Genomic DNA, 25,335 nt, shown 5'->3' on the forward strand with positions numbered 1-25,335 from the left:
TGGGGCGGGCATCTGGCCTGAGCTGAGTTAACCAAGTCCTTCCCTTGGAACTGGGCCACGGAGCTCCTAGTTTGGTCCCAGACGGCCTCTCAAATGGCCACCTTCTGTCATGCTGAGGTGACATAGTAAAGAAGGCCAGGGTGGGGCGAAGGACGACATGGAGAAAAGCAGGTACACAAAGCAGAAAGAAGGCCCTGGGTCCTGGTTTCTGGTCTTTTCTGAGACCTGGCTACTTTTATGCCGTTGGGCTTCCGTGAGACACCCTTGATTCCATATGACCCATTTGTACTCTTTTTGAAGCTACTCCGATTTCTGACTCTGTCTTGGCTACGCCTGGATGCTGGCTTTTCTTTCTTTTCTTTTTATTTTAAGTTTATTTATTTTGAGAGAGACAGAGGGCACAGGTGGGGAAGGGGCCGAGAGAGAGGGGGACAGAGCAGCCAAAGTGGGTTCCGCGCTCACAGCAGAGAGCCCGATGTGGAGCTCGAACTCACAAACTGTGAGATCATGACCCAAGCCGAAGCCAGACACCCCACAACCGAGCCACCCAGGTGCCCCTGGGTGCTGCCTTCTCATTTCCTCGATGGACTACGAGAAATGTCCACTCCTTTCCCTTTGGCCCAGGCAGGCTGGAATCAGCTCTAGTTTGGTGTGATTGAAAAAAGAATATACCAGGAGTGAGAACGATTTTTCTCTACCATTTGTTGCACACACCGACTTCTTCCTAAGCCTTGTTTGGAGAGCTTTCTACGCATTATCACGTCAGCTCGATGGGCGATACCACTACTGGGTCTCTGTTCCACAGATGAGGAGAGTGAGGGTCAGAGAGTTAAAGAGATTGCGTTAGCATCCCAGAGTCTCTGCTGTGACGCTCCTCGCCATCCTACCTGGAGCCCCTGGATGGCACTTTCCCGTGGTACAGTCCTGCCTCAACTTCATCTGCAGATGGGTGATACCACCCCCCTTGCCCGTCTCTGTGTTGTCTGGAGGGGGACGCAGGCAAGTTTTGGAAGATCAGCAGCAGGGACCCCACACCTTTATCACACACACACACACACACACACACACACACACACACACCCCATCCTTCCTTCCTTTGCTTCTTAGCAACTGACTCAGAGCAGACCAAGGGGAGAGAAGTGAGGTCACATTGAAATTGGTCAATTTGAGCAGCTTACGGCAAAGCCTGGTGTGGAAGAGAGAGATGCAATTAATCTGAAAAACAGAGTGGTTTTTATTTGTGAGAAACATGACCCACGGCCTTGAATCTTCCGTGCTGCCGTGCCCGGCATCCATTTCCGCGCGTCAACAGCAGCCTGGCATTTGGGCTCTTCACAAAGTCCCTGTGAGTTTGTAAAAAACAAACAGCACTTATCTTCTTTTTAAAAAATTAAACCAACACATGCTTGTTGTAGAAATATTGGGGGAGGGAACATAAAGAAGAAGGCAATGTTTACCCATGTTCTCTTGGATGTATTAAGTCAACTACGAAGGAAGCCGTGAGAGACACCCCAACGCGGACGAGTCTGAGAGACTGTCATGCTGAGCCAAAGACGTCAGACCCAAAGGCGTATGTATCTTTTGATTCTATTTATATAAAGTTCAAGAAGGGGTAAAACTATCTATAGTGACAGAAGGCAGAGCGGGGGTTGCCTGGGGCAGGAAGTGGGTGGCTGGGGTCAGCTGTACAGGAGCAACAAAGAAACTCTTCTGGGGCTGCGGGAATGTTCTATGTTGCTGTGTTGGTGGACATGGTGATAGCAGGGGTGTATACATTCATCAACACATATCCACCTGTTCCTTGGTTTGTTTGTTTACTTTTAATGTTTTATTGGCTGGCCTGTTTGTTTTATTTATTTTTATTTTTAAAAATGTTTATTTTTGAGAGAGAGATTTGAGAGAGCATGAGCAGTGGAGGGGCGGGGTGGGGGTGGGGTGCATATAGAGGATCCAAAGCGGGCTCTGTACCTACAGCAGAGAGTCAGATGTGGTGCTCGAACTCACGAGCCGTGAGATTAGGACCTGAGCCAAAGCCGGACACTAAACCCACTGAGCCACCCAGGTGCCCCTCAACCTGTTCTTTTAAAGTGTTTTATTTCACGTAAACTATACTTCAATAGCATTAAGAAGGGGGGGAAATGACCTGTAATCCCTTCACCCAGAGATAACCGCTATTAAAGCTCGGTTGTGTGCAGGTAACTCAATCTTAGTCAATCGGCTGATTCTATGTTAGAAATATTAGTTCCAGATAAACACTTGACCCTCTGCGATACTTTTTCTTAACCTCAGACTTAATTATTTGTTGAAAGCGAGGAAAGGAGGGGAGAGGATGGTATCTTGAACGCCTTTGCTTCCCAGCTCTGCCCTCCAAAACCAGGGAAGTTTGGGGGTGGGGGTTCATAATCATTCTGCTACCCAGTGTAGGAAACCTGTCCCCCCCCCGCCCCCCCACCGTGAGCCTAGAAAATGAGCTGACTTCACATCAGCTCTGAAGAGGGAGGAGGATGTTCACCGACTTCAAGATGAAAACACGACTCATAGCAGGACAAAAAGCACATTTATTATTCGATCAGTACGTTAAATGCCATCAGGATGGAGTGTGTGTGTTCCATTATGTTGGTGTCTCACGCCTATTAAAAATGAGGCTTGGGAATGCTCTCCTGGCTGATACAATTTTGAGACAGGGTTTTCAGACGGAGCTTCCGGAGAGTTCCCCAAAAGAAACAGCGCCACGGATAGGCATGGAATTGGGACCACTTAAGAACAATTTTGTTGCCTGCTTTTGGTGTTTGGCATTTTATTACAGGCACAGCCTCATGCCATTAAATGGGCTCCAAAAACACGACTTAAAACAGGTTGCCACTTATTCCTTCCCGTGGGTCCCTGTGTTCCTTGACGGTCTGATAAAGCTGGTTGTGTTTGCTCCAGCCCCCAGGAAGTGGCGTCTTGAGGAGACACGTGCCATTGCATGAGCGTGAACAATGTCGTCTCCTCCAGACGGCACCCCACAGGATGCCCGGGGAGCAGCGAGCACCCTCTGAGAGGGCGGGAAAGCATCTCCCTTGAAACCAGAGGTGATTTAGCCTTCCAGGGGACACGTGGCGGTGTCCGGAGACATTTTCGTTGTCCCGGATAGGGGCAGGGCTGCTGCGGATCCCTCGCAGCGCACACAGCAGCTGCCTGCTGTGAAGGACTCCCCAGCCCCAAATGGTGACAGTGGCCGAGGCTGGAAACCCCGCAGAGAGGCTGTACCGAGAGTGTCTGCGAGCCAGTTCTTGGGCAAACGGGAACCGTCTGGACAAGCTATATAGACAGAGAGCCGGCAACCAGGGCCGTGTAAACACGGGTTCTAACTTGACAGTAGCCGTGTCAAATAGCGACCACTTAGTTGAGGACTCGGTGCCTATTCTGTGCCAGGCTGTGAGCCCAACACCGAAGATCTCATTTAATTTCTATGACCTGGAAAGAGGTTATGACCCCACTCTATGTAAAACAACGAGGTCCATATGCCTGGGAAAGGGAATGGCAAGAAATCTGTTTTCTTCCTGACATGCATTTTTTTTTAAGGGGAAGGGGGCGCCTGGGGTCGGTAAAGCATCCAACTTCGGCTCAGGTCATGATCTCACGGCTTGTGAGCTCAAGCCCCGCATCAGGCTCTGTGCTGAAAGCTCGGAGCCCGCAGCCTGCTTTGGATTCTGTGTCTCCCTCTCTCTCTGCCCCTCCCCCCCCCCACTCTCTCTCTCAAAACTAAACACTAAAAATTAAAGAAAAATAAGGGGAGAGGGGTGGTCAGAAGGGAGGGGTGTCTGGTTTCCCACACTCAACGATGAGCTCTGTGAGGGCAGAACCTCGTGTGAGCTGGTCTGCAGCACAGAACGCAATCCTTGTGCCCAGTTTCAGTTGCTCGTGGTGAACCCCCATCCGGAAGCAGAAGCCGCCCCTTCTCATCTACGGTCAGCAGGCCAGTGGTAGCCTACCGCTTAGCCTACTGCCACGTCATAATGCTTACGCCATCCGCCTCACTCTGACGTATCGCGTAGGCATTTTATCGACTCCCATCATCACAGGAAGGGTGAGTACAATACAGTAAGAGATTTAGAGAGAGAGAGAGAGACTGCCTTCACATAACTTGTCTTACAGTATATTGCTCTAATTGTTCTATGTTGTGATTTGTCGTTGTTCATCTCTTACAGGGCTTAATTTATAAATTAAACTTAATCGTAGGCGTGTATATATGGGGAAAAAACAGTCTGTATGGGGGTCAATACTACCTGTGGTCTCAGGCATCCACTTGGAAGTCTTGGAAGTGCCCCCTCCTCCCTCACGGATAAGAGAGAACCGCTTTGCCTAGCAAAGTCCTTGGCGCTCAGGAGGTGCGCATAGATTGGTGTGTAATGGAACAGAACAAAGGAGGCAGGGCAATGTGGCTCAATAGTTAGAATACTGGCATGGATTTCCGGCCACTTGATACCCACCACGTACCCCTCTGGGCCAGGCCCTCAAGACACAGGCAGGCTGCAGCTGGCCTATCCCGGCTCGTGAGCGCCGGTTGCTAGTTTTCCAGAAATGTTTCGAGTTAGCTGTCAAACAGCCATTAAGCACACTTAAATTATATAAAATTACAATTAAATTATAGTTTTACAAAGGTTAATCAGACTTCTCACTTCCTAATCAGTCTACCGCATTTCATTAGTATCTCTGTTCTGAAGGTTACATGTATCGCCGGGGTCACCAAACCTTTTCTGTCAGAGGGCCAGACGGGAAGTGTTTTATGCTCTGCCAGCCCCGGGCCGGATGTGGCCCCTCGGCCATCGCCTGCCGGTGGGGGCCTGGTGTGCCGTGCCTGTGGGCAGACACACTCCATAGCGGGACCCATCTCTTCCCAACTCCTTGTTCAGCGATGCACTTGGGTGGCTTGAAAGCTGCCATGGAGGACACCAGGGAGGCGTCAGATGTTCTCAGAAACGTTCTCTTCTTTCAATAAGCCGGCTGTTAAACATTTACCAGCAAACCACCGGGCACGGTGATGGGCAGAAGTGCAGTGAACCCTGCCCTCTTGCAGGGTACGGTGCGTTGGGTTTGTGTGCCATTTCACGGTGGGGTGGGGCCGGAGGGGGGCTGGGTGAAGGCTGGTGGGGCCCTCCGCTGGAGGCCACCCTGAAGGGAACACCTGGCAGCCGGCACGTCTGCCGCAAGGGGCAAGGGTGCTGAGGTGGACCCCTCCTAGGGCTGGCCATCAGCCGCGTACTCTCCTCCCCCACCAGGGACGTTGCCATTTCGTCACATTCCTTTGTGGGCAGCCAGCTCTGTCTTTACCCTCCTAGCTCAAGGGGGGGCTTCAGGTCCCCCGGAAGCTGAGATGGGAGCCCACAAGAGCAGTTTACTGCCTGTCCACTGCTACCCCAGCTGCTAGCACGGTGCTCGACGCAGCGGGCTCTCCACGCGGGCGACCTGGGGGTGAAGACCTGGGGGTGAACCCAGAGTGGTTGACCTCAAGTGAGAGAGGCAGTTTCAGCGAGCGGGTGAGAGCAGAAGGCTGTCCTTCGGGACGGGCTCAAACAAGGGGAGACGGCTAGCAAAGAAGGCAGGGAATGATAGGTTTGGCTCTTGACCTGTGGTGCGTGCACCGGGCTGTGGGAGCCCAAGGAGAGTGAAGGATCTGTGAACCTCTGTGGCCTTTGCGCCGCTCTGTAAACCTCTCAAGTTCAATGCCGGAAGGGTGAACTCTCGGGGGCCTGGCTTGTTCTCTGGAGAGTCTGGATCCTGGTGGCATCAAGGACGACTTGGGTGTGTGATCCATCCACGGAAACTAGACAGGCCTGTGTCTCCTACAGAGATTGGGAGTGGGGCGGGGGGTGCAGGGAGGGAGCTTCCAATGGAATCTGGCGGCTGGACGCATTCATTGTTAGGTCAGGAGCCAGGGACAGCGGGAGGCAAGGGGCTCTGCATCTCACCCACTGAGAACCAGCACAGCCCAGTGTACAGACCGGGTCCTGTTGCCTGCACGTCCCTAAGCACCAGGGAATAGGTGAGTGTTGACTATCAATTGATCGATCGCTGCATTTTTGTTGACCCCCTGACTGCGGGCAGGCACTAACTTAGCTCTGCTGGTAGCCCAGAACTCCTGGAGCCGTCTTCTTACAGAATCCTGGGGCTCCGTGTCATTGACTTCAAACTCTAAGCCACAAACGGTATTTAAAGATGGCAGCAGTGAATTCAACCTGTTTTTCCCTGAGGACCTGCGCAGGAAAACATTACAAAGAAGGAGTGGGAAAAATGTGGAATTTCAGGTCAAACCGAAATTCGGGTTCCCATGTTGGCTGCATTCCCATAGTGGTCTGCTCATCTCTGAGCCTTAACTTCCTCACCTTTAAGATGGGGATGATAATGATTCTTGCCTTCTGGGCTTGTTGGGAGGAAGGAAGGAGAATAAACATGAAAGCCCCGGCATAGCACCTGGCAGCATTTGGCGTGCCGTTCATCTTTACCATAATATTCCCATTTAACTTTTACCAGTCCACCGCTATACCAAGCAGAAGCTGAGGATGTCTCGAATAGTCCTGGAAGAATCAGGGATTCCGTGCACCCTGGTAAATTCTGCTGGAGTTTTACACCCTTGAACGGGGAGAGGAGCGTCCATGTTTGTCCCTAAAGTGGACAGCAGCTGCCCTGAGCCGTCCTTCTCCACGACTTCATGCTGGCCTCCACCACCTCCCTCCTGAAACTCTCCACAGCCCCCTCCCTCATTTCCCTGTCTCCAGGCTGCCCGTCTGCAAACCTCGTCCCTGTCACACTGTGGCCAGTGGCCTTATGAAGGTGATGTCTATGAGCCACTCTCATGCATGGTCCGGGTGGTGGCTCTCCACTGCTCTCAGAGCGAAGTCTGGTCCCAGCAAAGCCTGCCCGGCCCCTGCTCACCTCTTAGGCCTCTGCCCTGCAACCCTGGTCACTTCGCATGGCTTGGCAAATGCACGTAGTTTCCCGGACAGGCTTAGTATAGTCACCCACCTCTTTGCCTTTGTATGTCACCCCCTCTTCCAGCAGCACCGTTTCCCTTCTTTCCTTGATTCCTGAAGACCTCCTGGAGTCAGGACGAGAACCCCAGCGCCACAGTCTGGCTGGATTAGGTGTCCCTTGTCTGTTCCTGCAGCCCAAGCACCGCGTGGTCATTGCCTTTACATTGTCCGGGACTCTAAGCTTCGAGCCTGATGAGCTAAGTGAGGCTGGCATGTTACCCGGCCTCTCTGCACCCTCATCTGCCAGAGGGGATGGTGATGGCACCTGTATTATGGGGTTGCTATGGGAAGGAATGGCTGTATGCACGCACAGCACTCAGCATACAGGAGGAGCTCAATAAAGGGTTGAACAGGAAACCCTGCCCCTTAATGTCTGGGGGTTTTGGTCACAACCGTGCCCTGAATCTACATCTGTAACACATGGTAGGGGTGAGGGCTTGACCCTTTCTTGCTCGATGATTTTCTCAAGGCCATAGCGAAGTTTAGAACTTGAAGAACAAAATTTGCCAGCAATTTGTGAGGAACTGACTAATTCCCCGTGTTCTCATGTAACTGCCTCCTCCAGGGCCCAGGAGGAGAGAACAGCTCTGTCCATCTTCTGACATCCCACAAGCTGGGCCCTATGGCCCCCATCCTGGCCCTGGCTGGGCTCGGGGATAGGATCTTTCCAGGAGCCCGGCCATCGAGCCTGTTCTTGGGAGAGTGGGGAAGGGATAATCCCCATCACAGGGATGCTGTGAGCACAGTGCCAGCATTCACCATGCAATTCAACACACACACACACACACACACACACACGTATTCACTAAAGAGGTACCTTCGCTTAACAAAAAAGGCAAAACTCTGGGGGTTTAGATGGTATTAACTGCAGAAGCATGTGGCTGTGAGAAAGCCTGGCTGACAAGCTGAGCCTTTGAGGTGGCTTCAGGTGCCGCTCTTAATGGCAGAAAGGGGACGTTGTGCCTCAGAGTGAGAGCTCCCGAGTGACACCGTGGTTCATTCCACGAGGATGCTTCCAACATGATTCCCTCACAGCCTGGTGCTGGGCCTGCCCGTGCAGGGATGGATGGCCTGGCGTAGAGGCGAAGAAGCGGGCACAGCTGGGGCGCAGGCAGAAGATGAGTGGCCCAGTAACTCTGGGGAGGGAATTTGTTGTCTAGGTTCCTGCAAGGGGTCAGACTCGAGGGGCAGAAGGAGGAGGGCTGGGGAGTCTGTTCCCTCCCCCCAGACGGCCTGAGGACCCCGCAGGCCAAGGCCCGGCAGACGTCTGTAAGATACCAGGGGGCTTGCAGAGTCCGGCAAGCTGAGATAGGGCAGTGTGGGCTCATTATCCAGATAGCTGAGGGGCATGTTCAGTTCGAGGAACCATCCCTGTCCTGTGGCCCCATCTAGCCGGCCAGGTGGACAGCCTGAGCTGTGCAGGGGGTGTCAGAGGTCGAGCGGTCCAGCCCCCCGCCCCTCCAGCGCGGCCCGGCCCAGCCCAGCCCCGGTCCCTAGGTTTGCACCTGGCCGCACCTCGGCCGCCCGCGTCGACACGTCCCGCGTGGCCGACCGTTCCGATCGGGGTCGGCTGGAGCAGGCTGGGGGCGGGGGGCGGGGCGTGTGGGGGCCCGGCGGGCCGCACCGCTCCGCACCGGCCGGGGCACCAGCCTGGGCACCGGCGGGGGCGCGGCTGGGCGTGACGTCACGCGCCCCGCCCCCGCTGCCCCCGCCCACCCCCACGTTCCGGGCGGGGCCGGGCCGGGGCCTGGAGGGGCTAGCCCCCCGCAGCCCCCTCCCCAGGGGCCGGCCCTTCGGGTCGGGCCGCGCCTCGGCCCCTAGCGTCCCCGCCCGGCGGCCGACTCCGCCTGCGAGAGGCCGAAGCCGCGGCGGCCGCCGCCGTTGCCGCCATTGACGTCAGAGGGGCGGGCACATGACCCCGCGGGGACCAATCGCGCGGGCGCCGAGCGGCTTCTGCAATCTCTCAACTGAGCCGGCCCCCGCGGCCCCCGCCGCACACTCGCCCGCGGACGGCCGCCCAGACACACGTACTGTACACACGAGCGGGCGGCGGGGCCGAGACACGCCCGCCCGCCCGCCCGCGCGCCCCCGCGCCCCCGCCGCTGCCCCGCGTCCCCGCCCGCCGCCCGCCGCCGCGCCGCTCCGGCCGCCGCGAGCATGCACCCGACGAGCTAGGAGGAAGCGGAGCCGCGAGGAAGCGCCGAGCGCCGGCCGCCCGCCCGCCCGCCCGCCCGCCGGCCCCCCGCCGGCCCCTCCCCTGCCGGGCGCCCCCCCAGCCCCACGCCCCCCCACCTTCCTGGGCGGTGGGGGGGGGTGCGGGCCGCCGCTCGGGGGCCCCGCCGCCCCGGCAGCCCGGGACAGCCCCCTTTCCCCGCCCCCGGCCCCCGCCCCGGCCCGGCCGGCCATGGATCTGACCAGCAGCTCGGGCGGCGGCGGCGACCCCCGGCAGATCGAGGAGACCAAGCCGCTGCTGGGGGGCGACGTGCCGGCCCCCGAGGGCACGAAGATGGGCGCCGTGCCCTGCCGCCGGGCCCTTCTGCTGTGCAACGGGATGAGGTACAAACTGCTGCAGGAGGGCGACATCCAGGTCTGTGTCATCCGGCACCCGCGGACCTTTCTCAGCAAGATCCTCACCTCGAAATTCCTGAGGCGCTGGGAGCCGCACCACCTAACGCTGGCCGACAACAGCCTGGCGTCCGCCACGGTGAGTCGCTCTGCGCGGCGGCGGCGCGCCGGCACCCCCGCGCCTCGCCTCGGGGCCGGGAGGCGCCCCCTCCCGCCGCCGCCCCCTGCCCGCCGCTGCACCTGGAGCCCGGGGCCTGCGGGGCGCCGGGGGTCGAGGAGGGGCGGGGGGAGCCCGCCGGCCCCCCACCCCCCACCCCCCACCCCTTCCTGGCCTGCGCTCGGGGCTGGCTGGTGCCCAGCGGGCGGGCTCGCGGAGACCCTCGGAATTCTGCACAGGATGTGGCCCACCCCAGCCTGGGCATCTGGGGGACCTCCCGGATGGGGCCGTGGGATCGACCCGGGCTGGGCCCCGGTGCTGGTGCTGGTGGTGGTGGTGGTGGTGGTGGGGGTTCCCTTTCTGAAAGCCCGCGGCCCATCTGGATCTGCGCTGGAAGGGAAAACAAAACAACCAAAAAAAAAAAAAGAAAGAAAGAAAGAAAGAAAACCTAACAACCTCGAAACCCCAAAACCCAAAGAATTTCCACAAGCCAGTGCCTTTCTGTGCTCTGCTGTCTTTTTTCCTGCCCAGGCTGGTCGGCAAAACCGGGTGCTTCCCTTTCTGAAAAATCTCATTCGCACGTTGGGAGGTTGGAAGTGGAGGGGGAGGGGACAGGGGTCCCGGACTACCCCCTCCCCACCGAGGGGAGGTCAAGTTCTAGAGTGGAAGCTGGCTTTGGGGGGGGGGGGGCTGGTCTTGCATTGTCTGTGAGGTGTGTGTGTATACGTGTGCTTTGTTGCCGGTTTTATTTTGTTATTGTTTTAAATACATGGCTAGGACTGGGTCAGCTGGATCAGAGGCAGGGAAGTCATGGATCTGTTTCTGAAATCCAATCTGCAAGGTGGAGAAAGACAGCGGAGGTGGTGGTGGGGTCGCAGGGGTGGGGGCGGCCGGCCGGAGCCTGAACAGGATGCTTTGTGTTTTGAAACAAGACAGTTTAAAGCCCCAGCTCTGCTCGGGCCTGAGCCTTGCCGAGGGGATCCCATCCTGTGTGGAGAGGTGGCAGGTCTTCCCCAGAATTCACACCCCACCTTGGGGCAGCCGGGATCCTGTTTACTAAGCACAGTGGGGGTGGTGCTGGGGGTGGGGGTGGGGGTGGTGCTGGTGGCAGAATTCAATGCCTACCCACACCTGTGCCAGGAGAACCCAGCCAGGAAACAGGGTGTCGCTTACATGGCATGTCACAAACGTGTAGCGTGTGTAGACGTTTCCCCGGCACCCATGTTCCCTTGGCAGTGTGTCACAGGCCTTGACACACGCTCCAAGGAATGGGGAGGGGGGAAAGTTAGCAGAAGAAGCCCTACTCCTCGAAACCACTCCCCCCTCCCGAAAGCACTGAAGCACATGGGGACTCTTATTCTGAATTTTGGGTCCGACGTGCCGGGAACACCTATTTTTTTTTCTTTGCTGTGGGCAGGTTGGTGCAGTACCTGCAAAGACGGCTTCCTCAGACAGGATCACAGGTTGCCGTGAAGCGGGTCAGTCCCGGGTTCAGGCTCCTGCACGTCCCTAAACCCGTCCGGAGTCACAGGCCTTGGCATTTGGCCTTTCATTTGGTGGAGGGAGAGCCTCGGAAAATTCGCCAGCGCGCGGTGGTTTAGGTTCAGGGGAGGAGCGGGTGCCCTCCCGTAGTTAGTTCCCTGCCTGGGATCAGGAGCCCCCAAATCTGGCTTCAGAATTTCCCCCCAGCCTCAGGGGAGGCATTGTTTTTCCACCACTTCTTCAGAATGAAGGGGAGTCGGTGGCGGGGAGGCAGTGGTGGGGAGGCAGGGCGACCCTCCGTGGGAGAGGCCAGGAGCGCATGCTCAGCGGCTGCTGCCCATGGTCTGGGGGAAGTCAGCTTTGGAGGCGCTTGGCCTCCACCCCCCCTTACTCTGATTGCTCAAGAGGTATATAGCAGAGAGAGGAAGGGAACAAAGGCTGAGGCTGGGCACTGGTTTCTTAAGCAACCAGAGGCCCCGGCACCACCTTCCCCAGCCGAGGTGGGTGGCACCTTTGTAGCTTGCGCCTCTTTGGGGAGGAGCAGTGATGTTTCAGGATGGGGGAGTGAGGACCATCCCCGGAACAAGATTTGTCTGAGCAGAGCCCCGCTCTGGCGTTGGGAATGTGGAAGGAGGAACTACGAGCTCGTGTGCAGTGGGCTGGCGAGTCCTCCTTCTTCCTCCCGTGGCCACCAAGCCCTCTGGGCAGGGGGTGGCCTTAAGTTCTGCCGTGGTGGGCTCCGGCAGGGTGCAGGGCTGTCTGTGCCAGGGCCTGTGAGCGTGGAGGGCGCCGCTGAGGCCAGGCCAGCAGTGGGGGTGGCCTCCAGGGCAGAGGTGGGGTTGGAACTGCACCAGGGACCTTGTCCCATCGTGAGACACCTGGTTGGTGGCCAGGTCCCCCGGGAAGCAAAGCAGCCCCTAAGGGGTGTCCCTGAGGCCCGGGCATTATGTAATCCATCTGCATTTTATAGTGTGGCCCAAGCACGCTATTGAGAAGTAGGAGCCCAGATGAAACAAAGGTGAATTTGAGTATAGTTCATGACAGCGGCTGGCCCTGTGCAGCTCTGCAGAGCCCCCTGGCCCAGCCTCAAGCTGCCGGTAGACCCAGTCTGTTGCCTGTCAGGTCACATCCTTCTGCGAAACGTACATCATCCATATATTAAGCCGTCTGCACAGCCCAGCTCAGATCCGACTGGTAATTATCTGGTTAACCGTGTGGGCTTCAGGAACAAGACTCAGAGTGATTGATCTGGATTCAAACCGATAAACAAACCAAATACGCTCCTGCCCAAACGTCTTTGGAGTCTGTCTACACTGATCCAATTAACTGGATCCTTGTCAGAGATAAAGGCTTCTAGCACCATAGCTGCAAGGAGCTACGGTGGAGGCACACGGGGGCCCCCAGCCCGCCCGGTAGCCGGCTCCAGCGGGGTGCACCCCTCGGGGGGACCTCTCTGGATCCCCTGGTGCGGAGATGGGCTCAGCTTCACCCCCTGGCCCGGCTGTAAACTTTGCCTTGTGTGGGGTCAGGTTGGAGCTTGCCAGTCCCCCGGGCCAGTTACTGATTAAGTCCTTCCAGAGCCAGCGGTGTGCCCGACGCGGCCTGTGACAGCACAGGGCCTGATGCACTCTGTGCTCCAGACTTTGGATCCCCGACGCTCATAAACAAAGAAGGAAACACAAAGGCGACCGCGACCTGGCTGACGTGTGCGGGGTGATTGGGACGCGCCTGCCCCCTCCCTGGGGTACACATGACCACACCTGGGGCCCTGCCCAGACTGTGGCCTAAGCGTGGTGCCTCATTCCCCTTTTGCATCTGGACTTCTCATTCCCCCGGCCTCCTTGGGCCTTTCGTGGCTGCCGGTCGTCGTGTGGGCTGTAGCCAGCGGCCAGCAGTCCCACAGAAGCAGCCGGGTCCGCAAGGCCAGAATCCATTTTGCTGTTCTCACGTGTGGGTTGAATTTGATCACCTGCTAGACATGTTTGTGCGCTGGAAGAGAGCTTTTGTCTGCGTGCTTTGTTTCCTCTGCACCGAAGAGGCACAAATAAGCTGCCTACCTTTTCTCTCACCTGATTTTATTAGTTGCAGCGCATGGCATCTCAGAATGGTGGGTCCGGTCCGGAAAGTCATTTCTTCATTGACCCAACGGGATGGGGGCTGGAGCACAGGTGATCGTGGCCTTCTTTATTTTCAAGCCTTAACTCATCAGTGACTTTTTTTTTTCTTCCAATGTTCTCCACTCTGCCGCTCCGATAGAAATGTTTCTGGGTTTTTTTTTGTTTTTGTTTTTTTTTTAATCACGGAAAGGAAAGGAGAAGTCACCTGAATCCTTGTCGGTCTCTTTATTCTGGTGTTCTCTCTGGGGCAGCAATGCGAACTTGGGATTTGCTAACTCAACACCTACTGGGTGTCTGGTGCTGAGCGCAGGGCTCATCCCCACGGCGTGGTTTCTGCCCGAGAATTCAAGTCCGTGTCCTCCAGGGTGGCCACAGGTCCCCCGGGGAGGTGTCTGCGTGAGTGCACACACGCGTGTTCATTGTTCCGCCTTTATCCCTTGCCCCGCTCTTCCCTGTCTGTCCTTCCCGCCTTTGGTTTATTTGAGGTTTTCTGCAGCAGGGAGTAAACACAAACAATTTTTCTTTTATCGGTGGCGTTTGTCGTAAGATTTTGGAGTATATCAAGTTTGTTTCCCAGGTAACATGTCTGATTGGAGAAGTGCAAGGGGGGGACCAGAGACAGAAGAGGAGAAAAAAAAAAAATCTAAATTCTCCATAAACAAGCAAGCATGTTCTGCGTTTCCTGGGCTGTGATAAATAAACGCGTTTCAGGGAGGGAATGGGTTTTGATGCTGCCATTTGCCTGGTGCACCTGGAGGTGCTCTTGCCGGCCACGGGCAGAACCGTGCCGGCCCAGGTAGATGCTGCTTCACGTGTGTGGCCGGGCAGGACTGCCAGCTGGCGATGGCGACAGGCGTGGGCTTGGGCTCCACGGCCTCCACGTGGCTTCTGCTTGGCATTGCCTGCCCCTGCCCCCACTGACTCGCCCGGCGGTGGGAGAGGGCGTTTCTGGGCCACTGTGTCTGGTGAGGCTTCGGGGTTAGTCCAGAGGACCCACACTGGCTCAGGTCTCCCCCTGCCTGTCAGCCTTGGGACGTCGGGGTGGCCAGCCAGGCTTGGCCCCATGTGGACGGTACCCTCTCTGTGTTCTGGTGGAATGGACATTCGAGGTGGTTCAGTTGTGCCTTCGATTAAAAGATTAAATGAGCGGGGCACCTGGGGTCTCAGTCGGTTAAGCGGCCGACTTCGGCTCAGGTCATGATCTCACGGTCTGTGGGTTCGAGCCCCACATCAGGCTCTGTGCTGACAGCTCGGAGCCTGGAACCTGCTTTGGATTCTCTGTCTCCCTCTCTCTCTGCCCCTCCCCTGCTCACGCTCTGTCTCTGTGTTTAAAAAAAAAAAAAAAGAAAAAGATTAAATAGGCTCTGGTGAGCCAGTGCGATAGGGTTTAGGGTGTCCCCACCACGGGGCAGAGCCAACCCGGGGCATGCTCGCACAGGGGGCTGGGGCTGGATCCCGAGGTTATGGTGTCCCGGCTGTGTGGCTCAGCACATTCCTTTCTCTCGGTGGGCCTTGCTCTTCCTCCACCTGGAGGGTGGTATAAACCTACCTCATTTACAGGGTTGCGTAAGGGTTAGAGATCATTCACAGTAGCACCTGGTTAGGACGGCCACCCCAGTTTGGGATGTGACCAGGGGGCCATCTTCCAATCCACGTTTTCTTAATAGCCCCGAGAGAGCTTCTTGAAATCCTGTGCAAATGGAAAGGACCGTTACTACTGAAAAGTGGGCAGCCTCCAGAGAAAAGTCTGAGGTGAGCAGTGCGTTTGGGAAAGTTAGGGGTGGTTGGCAGATCTGGTGTGGACGAAGGCAACGGAATTGTCGAACGCAGTTTCAGGAAAACTCAAGAGCACAGTCTAGTTTCTTAAAAATGAAAAAACAAAAACACCGCCCACAAAGCTCCTTTTTTAAAAAAATGGAAACAATAATGCTCCCGTCAATAAATTCACACAGTACGACAAGGAGGGTCAGGAAGAATACAGCTTCTGTCTTATTCCATTTGCTGACTGTTCAGCCATTTACGTGCCATTCTGGGCCGGGCTTGGTCATTGGACAGTGTAGTTTGAAGATCATTCCAGACCGGTGCGTCCATGGCTGCCTTCGTCTTGTTCACGGCCGTGTAGTGCTCTGTGCTACGAGGGCCGCGTGGTGCCCGGTGACCCCCTCCCGGTGCTGGATGTTAGACCCAGTCCTTTGTTCTTGGAAACATGGCACTTGCCATTTTGTTCAGTGGACTTGTTCCTGTTTTGATAATTTGAATGATTTTTGCGTCTTCGGTGGGTGTTAAAATATTCAGGCCCAGAATGCTTTGCGAGAAGGAGCTGCCCTTCCCTTAGAGAGGCAAGGGCCTGGGGTCACTGGCACCTGCAGGCATGCTTCCTGCAGTAAGTAAGCGTCTGGCTTACTGTCCCCCCACCTCGGAGGGTCCGGCCACCTGGGCCCCCACCAGGAGCCGAGCACAGGTGAGCAGGGGGCTCTGAGCAGTCACGCTGCCCTGTGCCCCGGGGACAAGAGTCTGCTTGGCCCAGGCTGGCTGTTTCCTGCTCCACCTGAGAGCATCGCTTTTTGTCCCCAGACTTCCTGCTTCCCCAGGACGGGAGCCAGGCCGCCCAGCCCCGTGGTAGAGAAAGGGAGGAAGTGAGAATGTCTCTTCCCCACTCCTGGCTCTGGTGACAAAGCACCCAGTGAGTTCAGCAGGGCGCCGAGCGAGGCGGTGCACATTCGAAAGGAAGCTTTGCTGATATCAGCAGAGCCCTAACCAAAGGGTGATGAGGCGTGTGTGTGTGTGTGTGTGTGTGTGTGTGTGTGTGTGTCTGTGTCCCTGTGTACTGAGGCGAAGGAGAAAACAGAGAAACACTTCTGGTCAGAAATTGGTGCCTGTGCTCAGTAGCCCTTTATACCTGCCACGTGCGAAGTGTTTATATCCACCTTGGGGTGTGCAGGGAGGTGGCTGGAGGAGGCCAGCTGGACCCTGTGCAGTGGTCGGAATCCCCACCCTGCAATTTCCTGACTGGTGGCTGACCTTGGCCGGTCACCTGACAGTCCATATTTACCTGTAAAATTCGGATTATGGGGATTTCCTTTTAGCGTCGATGTCCGTGAGGTTAAGTGAGGTGAGGCACGGCAGGTCGCTCACGTGTTTATTCAACAGGTAAATATCGCTGCTCTAGGCACTTGTGAGAAAACAAGACCCTGCCTGCCTGGAGTCTGCCTGTTGGTGGGGTGGGTGAAGACAGTAAACCACGAAGCAAGGAGATATAAAACCTGTCTGGTGCTGACAGGGGTCCTAGAGAAAGCAAAGCAGGCAGGTAGGTGGGGCGTTCAGAGCTTGGGGACTGGCAGCCTTGCTGCTTTGCATGTGGCAGTCAGGGAAGGAGGTAAGAGCATTCCAGGCAGAGAGAATGGCAGGTGCAAAGGTCCTGAGGCTGGATCATACTTAGAAATCACCTAGTAAAGTGGTTGGTGTTTAGTAAATGCTGTATAGTTGTTATTACCCCCCTAGGAGCTATTTTCATCTATCAAAAAATATTTATCAACACCCAGAATCTGCTGGGTGTTGGGCATACAGGGAGCTCCCAGTCCCGTAGAATGTAAATTCTAGGGTTTCTGGTGCATGTGTGTGTGTGTATGTGTGTGTGTGTGTGCGCGCATATGCACGCATGTGTATTCAGCCCGGCTCCCTCTCAATAGACAGTGAATAGGTTTGGAGAAGTGCTTTAAGAGACTCTTAAATCACAGAGCCCAGTAAAACATAAAAAACCAGCTGCCTTTGTCAGACTGAGTTCCAAGGGTCCCAGGATCCAGGACACACTACTCATTGGATTTGCCTCCACTATTCTGCTGGTGAGGGTGGTGGTTAGTGGTGAAGGGAAGTATGTCCCCCAGAGACCCTTACAGATGACTCAGCAGCAGGGCTGGGATTCACACCCAGAACTCCTGCCTCGCTGCACCTTCTGATGCCTTCCAGAACCTTCCAGTGCCCTCCATCTTCACTCTTCATCAGCCCTGGTGCTTCCCAGCTGCTATGAGAAATGATAGGATCAAGAAAGCATATGAGCAGATTAGGCTGAGTAAACTCACTTTGGAGGCACGTAGAAGAGCTGGATTCTCCAGTCCCTGGGCAGGTGGATGTCCAGGACTCAGGCAGGGTGGCAGATGCTTCCCTGGGGCTGGGCTGCCTGGGTCCAGCTCCGGTGGGGTCATCAGGAGAGGGAGGATGACACCGGAACTTGTAGTCGCTTCCTGGGCATCTTGAGTCCAGCCCAGGCTCTTAAAGGCCTGGAGAAGCTGCAGGCAGGAGTGCACGGCCTGGACAAACCCGAGCCCGGCCCCCTCGCCCCCTGTTTGGCTCACCATCCAAGTGAGTGTGATCACCGGCACGCGCTAGTGTGAGGCTCCGTCATCCGTGCGGACAGCCTGTCCAGCAGCTGTGACAGCCTGCCCCCAGATCTGGGTGGCTTCACGCAACACGGCTTTGCTTCTTGCTCTCACCAGTCCAGTGGGGGGATTGTGCCCTGCCGGATGCGGACCGTGTGGCCACCAGGCTCCTTCCTGTTGTGTCACTGGCCGCCTTCGCCTCCCCCCAGGGCCTCACTGAGCGGGAGATGGGAGAGGGAGAGAACGCCAGGCAGCAACGTCGGCAGGTCTGGCCACTGTGTTGGCCACAGCCCTGTCGTGTGACGACCCCCAAGCGCAGGGGGCTGGGCACCGGGGAAGGGAGGACCCCACCAGGATTGCGCGTCACGCAGAGGTCCGGACGCCCTCAGGGTACTGGCTGCAGAACCGCTTCCCTGGAAAGGAAATTCAAGCTCTTCTGGCTCCTGGCTTGGAGCTTGGTGGCAGGTCAGGAAGGTTGCAGTCTCCTCTCCGGTGGGGAATGAAATAGAAGCAAACCTATTGCGGGGAACGGAGTGATGGATTCATGAGGATGATGACGTTTGTTGTCTCCCTACTGTGTGTGGAGAGGTTGAGTTGAGAGGCAAAGGCAGGTCTGCCCTCGTGTGTGGGTGTGCATGTCCGTGAATATGTGTCTATCTGCTGAATATACGTAAAATTATTTCAGGCTCTTGCACAAACATCTTAGTTGAGGATCAGCGGCTTATCAGTTTAGTGTTTGCCGGTGTTTGGCAGACGTTCCTTTGTGAATTTGTCAAGTGAGTTCAGGGAACTGGTGTCGGAAAGAGATTGCCAAGTATTTGTAAAGAGTAAGCACCAGGTACTAAGTTTGGGAGCTGAGTACCCGACATGGTGTGTGCCGATGGGGCTTCCCGGGTACCACGTTTGCCAATCAGTGCTCCCTGGTACTGCGTTTCCAGAGTGTGTGCTCCCTGGTACTGCGCTTCCAAAGTGAGTGCTCCCAGGTACTGCATTTGCCAACGAGTGCTCCCTGGTAATGCGCTTTCAGAGTGAGTGCTCCCAGTTGCTGCGTTTCCAGAGCGAATGCTTCCACAGTGCGTGCTCCCAGGTACTGCGTTTGCCAAGGAGTGCTCCCCGGTGCCACGCTTCCAGAGTGAGTGCTCCCAGGTGCCATGCTTCCAGAGTGAGTGCTCCCAAGTGCCGTGCTTCCAGAGTGCTCCCAGGTGCTATGTTTCCACAGTGCGTGCTCCCCGGTACTACATTTGCCAACGAGTGCTCCCAGGTACCGCGCTTCCAGAGTGAGTGCTCCCAGGTGCTGCGTTTCCACAGTGCCTGCTCCCAGGTACTACATTTGCCAACGAGTGCTCCCAGGTACCGCGCTTCCAGAGTGAGTGCTCCCAGGTGCTGCGTTTCCAGAGTGAGTGCCCCCAGGTACTGTGCTTCCACAGTGCGTGCTCCCAGGTACTACATTTGCCAACAAGTGCTCCCAGGTACCCTGCTTCCAGAGTGAGTGCTCCCAGGTGCCGTGCTTCCAGAGTGCGTGCTCCCAGGTGCTGTGCTTCCAGAGTGGGTGCTCCCAGTACTGTGCTTGCAGAGTCAGACTTCACTCGTATTTGGGTGCAGAGGAAACCGTGATGCACTGTCGAGCACAGTGCGTGTCCTCTGCGGGGTTTATGCCTTGTCCTCTGTCCTGCTGTTTGGAGGGAGAAGGACGAGCCGCCGGAGGGGCACGTGGTTCAGGAAGGACTTTGTAGGAGACCTGCATCTAGACAGGCAGGCCCAGGACTGAGACCGGCAGAGACGGGGCGGGGGGCCGGGGGAAGGGCGGAGGGGGAAGGAAGCCAGGAGAGGGGCCGGAGCCGCCCGGGCACATTCTGGGTGGTCTGGGCCACGCTCCCTGCGTGGTGGGCACCACAGGAGAGTGCAGGAGACACAGGTGGAGGCGGGACCCCTTCCGGAGTGGGGGCCGCGCGTGGGGGCCAGGAGTCGGGGTGAAGCTGGAGCTGGATTCCCCAGGGCACGTTCAAGCCAAGGAGGCCCTGGTCACAATGCAGAGAGACGGGGGACCCCAGTTTACAGGTGGAGACGCTGAGGCCTGGCCTCTCGGCAGACATTCTGGGGCTGAGCGGACGGATGAGTGAGTGAAGAAGTGAGTGAGTGAGGCTGCCACAGGTTGTCAGCGGGTCCTCCCCTTGAGGGGGGAGACAGAGGAGGTGTGTTTAGACCACACGCTGCATGACGGGCATGCCACACCTGCACCGCTCTCCCCTCCAGGGTGCCCAGGCTAAACGAGACAGTGCACGCAGTGGGCCCAACTGGCACATGGCGTGCATGGCTGGCCTCGGGTGGCCCCGGGCGCGAGGGCTCCTGGCCCGCTGCCCTGCTCCTGAGGCTGCCAGGCTCAGCCCGCCAGCCCGGAGCTCCTGGGGGGCTCGCATCAGAGGCCTTTGGTAGTTTCCGGACCCCGGACCTGAAACCTCCTCTGTCAGCTTTGGCTGCCAAGGCTCCCCTTCTGGAACCTTCCTTCCTGGAGGCTCAGCCTGGCCCTGGGGCTCTCGGGAATGTGGTGCCATCAGGCTGAGGCCCCGGGCAGAGGTGGCTCTCTGCTGTGTGTGCAGTGGGGACTGCGGCCAGCAGGCTGGTGGTGGGCAGGGCTGCCCTGTTGGAAAGGGGAACGGTGACTGGTGACATTGTCCGTTGCTCTGGTTGATCCATATGTCACAGCCCTGTGACTGAGGCTTGCTGGGGGAGTGGGGAAAATGAAAGTGCTTGAACTGCCCTGGCGTCCTGGTGGCTCCCAGGCTTGGGGATCCCAGCAGGGGCAGCCTGTGGCGCCAGATGGGCGGGGCGGGGGCGGGGGACTGCACAACAGGAGTGATCCTTTCCTCCCACACGCCGAGTGCCTTCGATGTGTTTGCGCGTTTATCCTCACACCAGCCCCCGGGGTTCCAGTTTGTCGATGGGGACGGAGGCCCTGCGAGTTTCAGGTTGTACTCCTGGTACCTGGACGGCCTGGAGCCAGAGCTGAGGACCTCTCCTCATGCCATGATGCCTCCTTGCCAGGCATCCCCTTGAGTGGGACTCACTGCCCAGCAAGGCGGTGATAACAGCAGCCAGTGCTGATTCAGCGCTCATGTTCTGAGCCCTTTGTGTACGGGAGCTCGTTTAATCCTCACGGTGCCCCTGGGAGGTGTTGTTGTTATTGTCCCCATTTTCCGGATGAGCAAACTGAGGCCCTGGAAGATGAGATCACCACCTACCCAGCTAGTAATGGTGGCACCGGGGTTTGAACCCAGGCCGTCTGGCTCCAGGGTGTGGCTGCAGAAGGTCAGAGAGACCCCGAATGGCCAGGTTGGCTCTGTCCTGAGAGGAGGGCCGTGCAGAAGTGGGGAGGCTGTGTGTGGACAGAGCAGAGTGTTTCACCCTGAGGGGCTCAGCCATCTCCCCGTAGACCTGTCTCTACAAGGGCCGTGGCGGACATTCGCTTCTCGCCTGCCCCGTGTTCATCTCGGGACAGTGGACTCAGCCTCTCAGAGCCTCGCCTTCCTCGCCTGAGGGGGCCTGGCCTTGACGAGCTGCCCGTCAGAGCTGGCTGTGACGACCTGCCTGGAGTCCAGAGTCCACTGGGAGTGCACGCCCTGCCCTGCCCTGCCCTGCCCTGCCCGCCTTCCGGCTCGGCTACTCTGCGCCATGGGGCCCTGTCTCGGTGGGGGCCACCAGCCCCTGGAACCTTTTCTGGCCCCCGTTGCAGCGAGGGCTCGCTCTTCCGCAGCTGGATGCCATTTGCTTCCCTGCCCATCAGTCTTCCCTACGGGCCGTTCACTTCCACACGTGAGAAGCAAAACAGAGATAATCACTCAGGGATGATGGTCTTATAAAATAAAGAAGCAAACGGTTCCCCCACGATCCTGACCTCCCACAAGTCATGCATGTGAACATTTTGGGGTACAGCCATTTACGCTTTTCCTCGAGGACTACGTATGTCACTCACGGGGTCCTTTGCACAGCGAGCAGGGGTTAGGTCTTACTCATAAACACTAAGCCATTTTCATACGTTATCTCAAAAGTGTTTGTTCCTTGTTCCTATTGGTATCGGGGCCTGGATCATTCTTTGTGGTGGGGGCCATCCTGGGCATTGGAGGATGTAGGGCATCTCTGGTCTTAGCCCACTAGATGCCCCCCACCGTTCTGACGGGGCCCAGATGCCTGCGGACAGTGCCCCGTGTCCCCTGAAGGGCACCATTCCTGGGTGAGACCCCAGGGTAGTTCAGTTAACATCCCATGCAGCCCTGAGAGGTTGTGTGTGACAGAGCGGACCCTGGCTGTGGGCTGGCCTGCGGCAGAGCTGGCAGCCGGGGTTCCTGCCCCAGGCCCCTTGCTTCTGCAGAACCCGGCACGGAGGTGGTGAGGAAGGACTTTGTGGGGGCTGCAGGCGCCCCGAGGCCTGGCCAAGTGGCGGGGCTCTCCCATGGGGCCTTGGGAGGAAATCCCCGTGGCCAGAGCACTCACACGCTCCCCACACCTTTGATCCCAGGATCGCCCCCCCTGCTGTGCCCGCCTGGATGACTCAGGACTTCAGAGATCTGGGTTGTTGAAAGGAGAATTGCATCACGCCAATAAAAGAAAGAAAGAAAAATTAGTGTTAGAAAGTTTTGGTGTGAGGAAAATGACTTTGAAGCAACCTGTGTGAAGTAAAGTGTTCTTTGGGGGAACGGGCGTGGAGAGGAGAGGGGGTGGGCTGGTGGGTGGGCCACCTGGCTACGTGGCTCTGCCAAGAGGGCCTTCACCTGCTTGGCTCAGGCCCTACCCAAGGCCACGCATTGGCTACTGCTGCTTTTGGCGCTAGTTGAACCACAGAGCCAGACAGGGTATGAAAGGGATGTTTCTGGAGTATGTCTGGGTCCTGGCAGCAGGTGCCCTTCAGGGCCCAGAGGCTCCGGGTAGAGAGTGTTATAAAGAGCAGAGCTCTTGGGGCTCTTCTAATGCCCCCAGGGTAAGCAGGGACCCCTCCGGGCCGGGAGAGCCAAGCCCTGGCTGCATCTCAGCCCCCATGCGGCCCTGGCAGGCCCTTCTCAGCGTTTAGGGCAGCTTTGCTTGAAGGAGTCTGTGCTGAGGATTGGGGGTGGCAACCCACCCCCTGCACCCACTTTGAAACCTGTGGTGGAAGTGGAGACCCCAAAGACCCCGCCTCCCCAGGTCGGTCCTTTCCTAACAGGGGCCCTCATTGTCATCAGGCCGTGTGGTTAGGAGCACTGGCCAGTGTGGTTGGATTCAGGCCCTTGAGGTTCGCTTTGTGGCCAGTGGTGGTGTGATCCAGTCCTCAGTTTCTGCATCTGTAACGTGGGGATGATGGTAGCCACCTCCCAAGCTATCCTGAGGGTGAGGGAGGTAGTACACGGAGGGCTTAGAAGAGTGGCAGTGTGCAATAAGTGCTCAGTAAATGCCTGCTCCGTTGTCACCACTGGCTTCATCGTGGCCACTGTGTCCACCTGCCTGCATTCCTGTTCCTAATCAGCTACCAGCTTCCGGAAGGCAGGATCCTTTCAATCCAAGGACAGCTGATGTCAGTGCAGGCCTTTGGCTGAATGTAGTTGCTCGGTAGGGCATCTGGGGACCCCAGTGTCACAGGCTATGAAGGGACAGAAAAGCCTCTCAAGTTTTCTTGGAAACCCTGGCCCCACCTGGGGACTTTGGAGCTGTCCAGGAGAACGTCAGGGTTTGCCTCTGACCCTGTCCTGTGACCTCGGTCACCAGGACCTGGAATGGACCTTAGCCCTGGCCCCAGCGCCAGCCGCCACGTCCCTGACTCAAGGGAGCTAGAAACGCAGTTGGGAGGATTGAGACATTATTGGTGGTTTTCACCTTAGCTTTCTGCAGCCGTGCTTGGGAAATAAGATTTTGATCCTGGGAAATATGATTTAAAAACAGAATTGAAAGTCGCTTTTGTTTTCTCAATGATATTGCCCCTGACACATGCACAGGGCCTGCCTAGTGGAGCCGGGTGTGAGCGTGTCCATGGGAGACTGCACACAGCCCGGCCCAGGCACACCTGTGTGGATGTCCTTCCCCCTCCGCCCCTGCCCCCGAGCTTTCCATCTGGTATCCACCTCTTAGGTCTGTGATGGCAGAGCTCACGAAGTCCCCTTTCTTTTGTGGTAGCTTGCTGTGTTCTCTTGGCTTGACACTGTTGGGATAACCTTGCTGCCAGGGGAGGGGGGTTCATCTCAGAGCCCTGCTGTGCTTCTGTTTGAACGTGGAGTAGATGTGTACACACGTGGGTCTGTGGAGCTAGAGTCCTGAGCGTTTTCCCTGCAATGTTCCCGCCCCGGACGGGGAGGGGGTTCCTGTTCTTCCTGTTGAATGAGGTCTGGGAGCCCTGAGTCCCCCTGGGCCGCCCCAGGGGGGGGGGGTTTCTAGGGGATGGGTCCTGGGCCCCTCGCCATCCCAGGAAAACACTCGATTCCTATTTGCCTTTCTGTGTGCCCAGGACCTGGCCCTGTGGCCTCCGTGCCCTCTGGCCTCCAGGGGGGTTTGGCCAGTGGGGACCCCGGAGGAGATGGAGGCCATTGGCTTCAATTTAAAGTTGCCGTGGGCGGGCACGGTCCCTCAAGCACAGCTCCTGTCCTGTCACCCCAGCTGAGGCCTAGGGGTGGGAACATGCAGTAGAAATGGGGTGACCAGCTGGCCCGGCTTGCCGGAGACTGTCCCAGGAAATCCGTGTTGGCATTCACATCCCGTGTCCCGGGAAACCCCGTGGTCCAGGCAGAGCCGGGACAGCTGGTCACCCGAGGGAGAAAAGCCGTCACTCGTGCTTTCCCCTGCGCTCTGCCCACACCTTGGTGTGTTGTCCTTTTGTTACGGCTTCTCCGAATTACACCATTTTGTATTTGCCATCTGTTTCTTCCCAGGGCCCTGGCTGACACACCAGGAGCTTCAGAAGGACGGACTGGCTTCCAGGGCCCTTCCTAGTAGAGCTCACAGTAACCAGTGGGCCGGGCTCGAAACATGGGGTGATGAAGTTCGTCTCTTGGGCACAGACTCTTTTCGGAAAATACGCCACCTTCGAGGAATGGTGGCATTCATGATGGTAGCGGTGGGCCCTTATTCGCCTGTGGGATGTGGGCCGGTCGTACATGGAGGCACCGCCGTGTCTAATCGTTGTGACAGTCCTGCGAGGACTTTTCAGGACAAGGAGGCCGCGGCTGAGGTGAGGTACTTTGCCCGGGGCTCCAGCCGGGCCAGGGTGCGAACCCCGGTGGAGCCATCTGTGAGGCTGGTGTGCTTACTGATTGGAGAGGTAATCTACAGCCCAGGCCAGGCCGGTCCAAACCCACGCTTGTGCTGCTGCGGGCTCGGACGGGGCGCCTTTCTTACTGGGTGCGCAGGCCGCAGATCTAATGTGTTCCTCTTCCTCCCACGTGGCCGGGCTATGTGCACAAAGCACGCACAACCGGCTGGTCGGCCGCTTTGGGCCTTGCTGGATTCCACCGTGGCCAGTGTTGGAAAACGTTAGTCTGTTCTTTCCTTTTCTATCACCGCCCCCCACCCCCACCCCCCAAGGGTTTAAATTTTTATAATTAGAATCAGAGGCAGAGAGAACCTGCGGGCCATCTAGTCCTGGGATGGCAAATAAACGACACACG

The 25,335-nt window shown here is 57.3% G+C and overlaps 1 protein-coding gene and 1 long non-coding RNA gene across 3 annotated transcripts in view; one reads left to right on the top strand and one right to left on the bottom strand.

The window, feature by feature from the left end:
- Positions 1 to 7,858: 7,858 nt before the first annotated feature.
- On the bottom strand, positions 7,859 to 8,599 carry LOC120229017. Of its 2 annotated transcripts, none has more exons than XR_005527651.1 (2): positions 8,532 to 8,599; positions 7,859 to 8,152 (listed from the first exon to the last, which is right to left on the bottom strand). It is a non-coding gene; the product is annotated as an uncharacterized LOC120229017 (long non-coding RNA). The 2 variants fall into 2 exon arrangements; XR_005527652.1 differs by having other exon boundaries at positions 8,522 to 8,589.
- Positions 8,600 to 9,028: 429 nt separating this feature from the next.
- The window catches only part of LOC120228318 (c-Maf inducing protein), a 228,755-nt gene continuing 212,448 nt past the window's right edge, over positions 9,029 to 25,335 (top strand). The window contains exon 1 of the mRNA XM_039226626.1: positions 9,029 to 9,720. Within this exon, the coding sequence (XP_039082557.1) occupies positions 9,421 to 9,720 (300 nt within the window). The 5' untranslated portion in view covers positions 9,029 to 9,420. The remainder of the gene's footprint in view (positions 9,721 to 25,335) is intronic.

The sequence above is a fragment of the Hyaena hyaena genome, unplaced genomic scaffold, assembly GCF_003009895.1.
Source record: "Hyaena hyaena isolate Hyena2069 unplaced genomic scaffold, ASM300989v1 scaffold_1, whole genome shotgun sequence".
Lineage (NCBI taxonomy): Eukaryota > Metazoa > Chordata > Mammalia > Carnivora > Hyaenidae > Hyaena > Hyaena hyaena.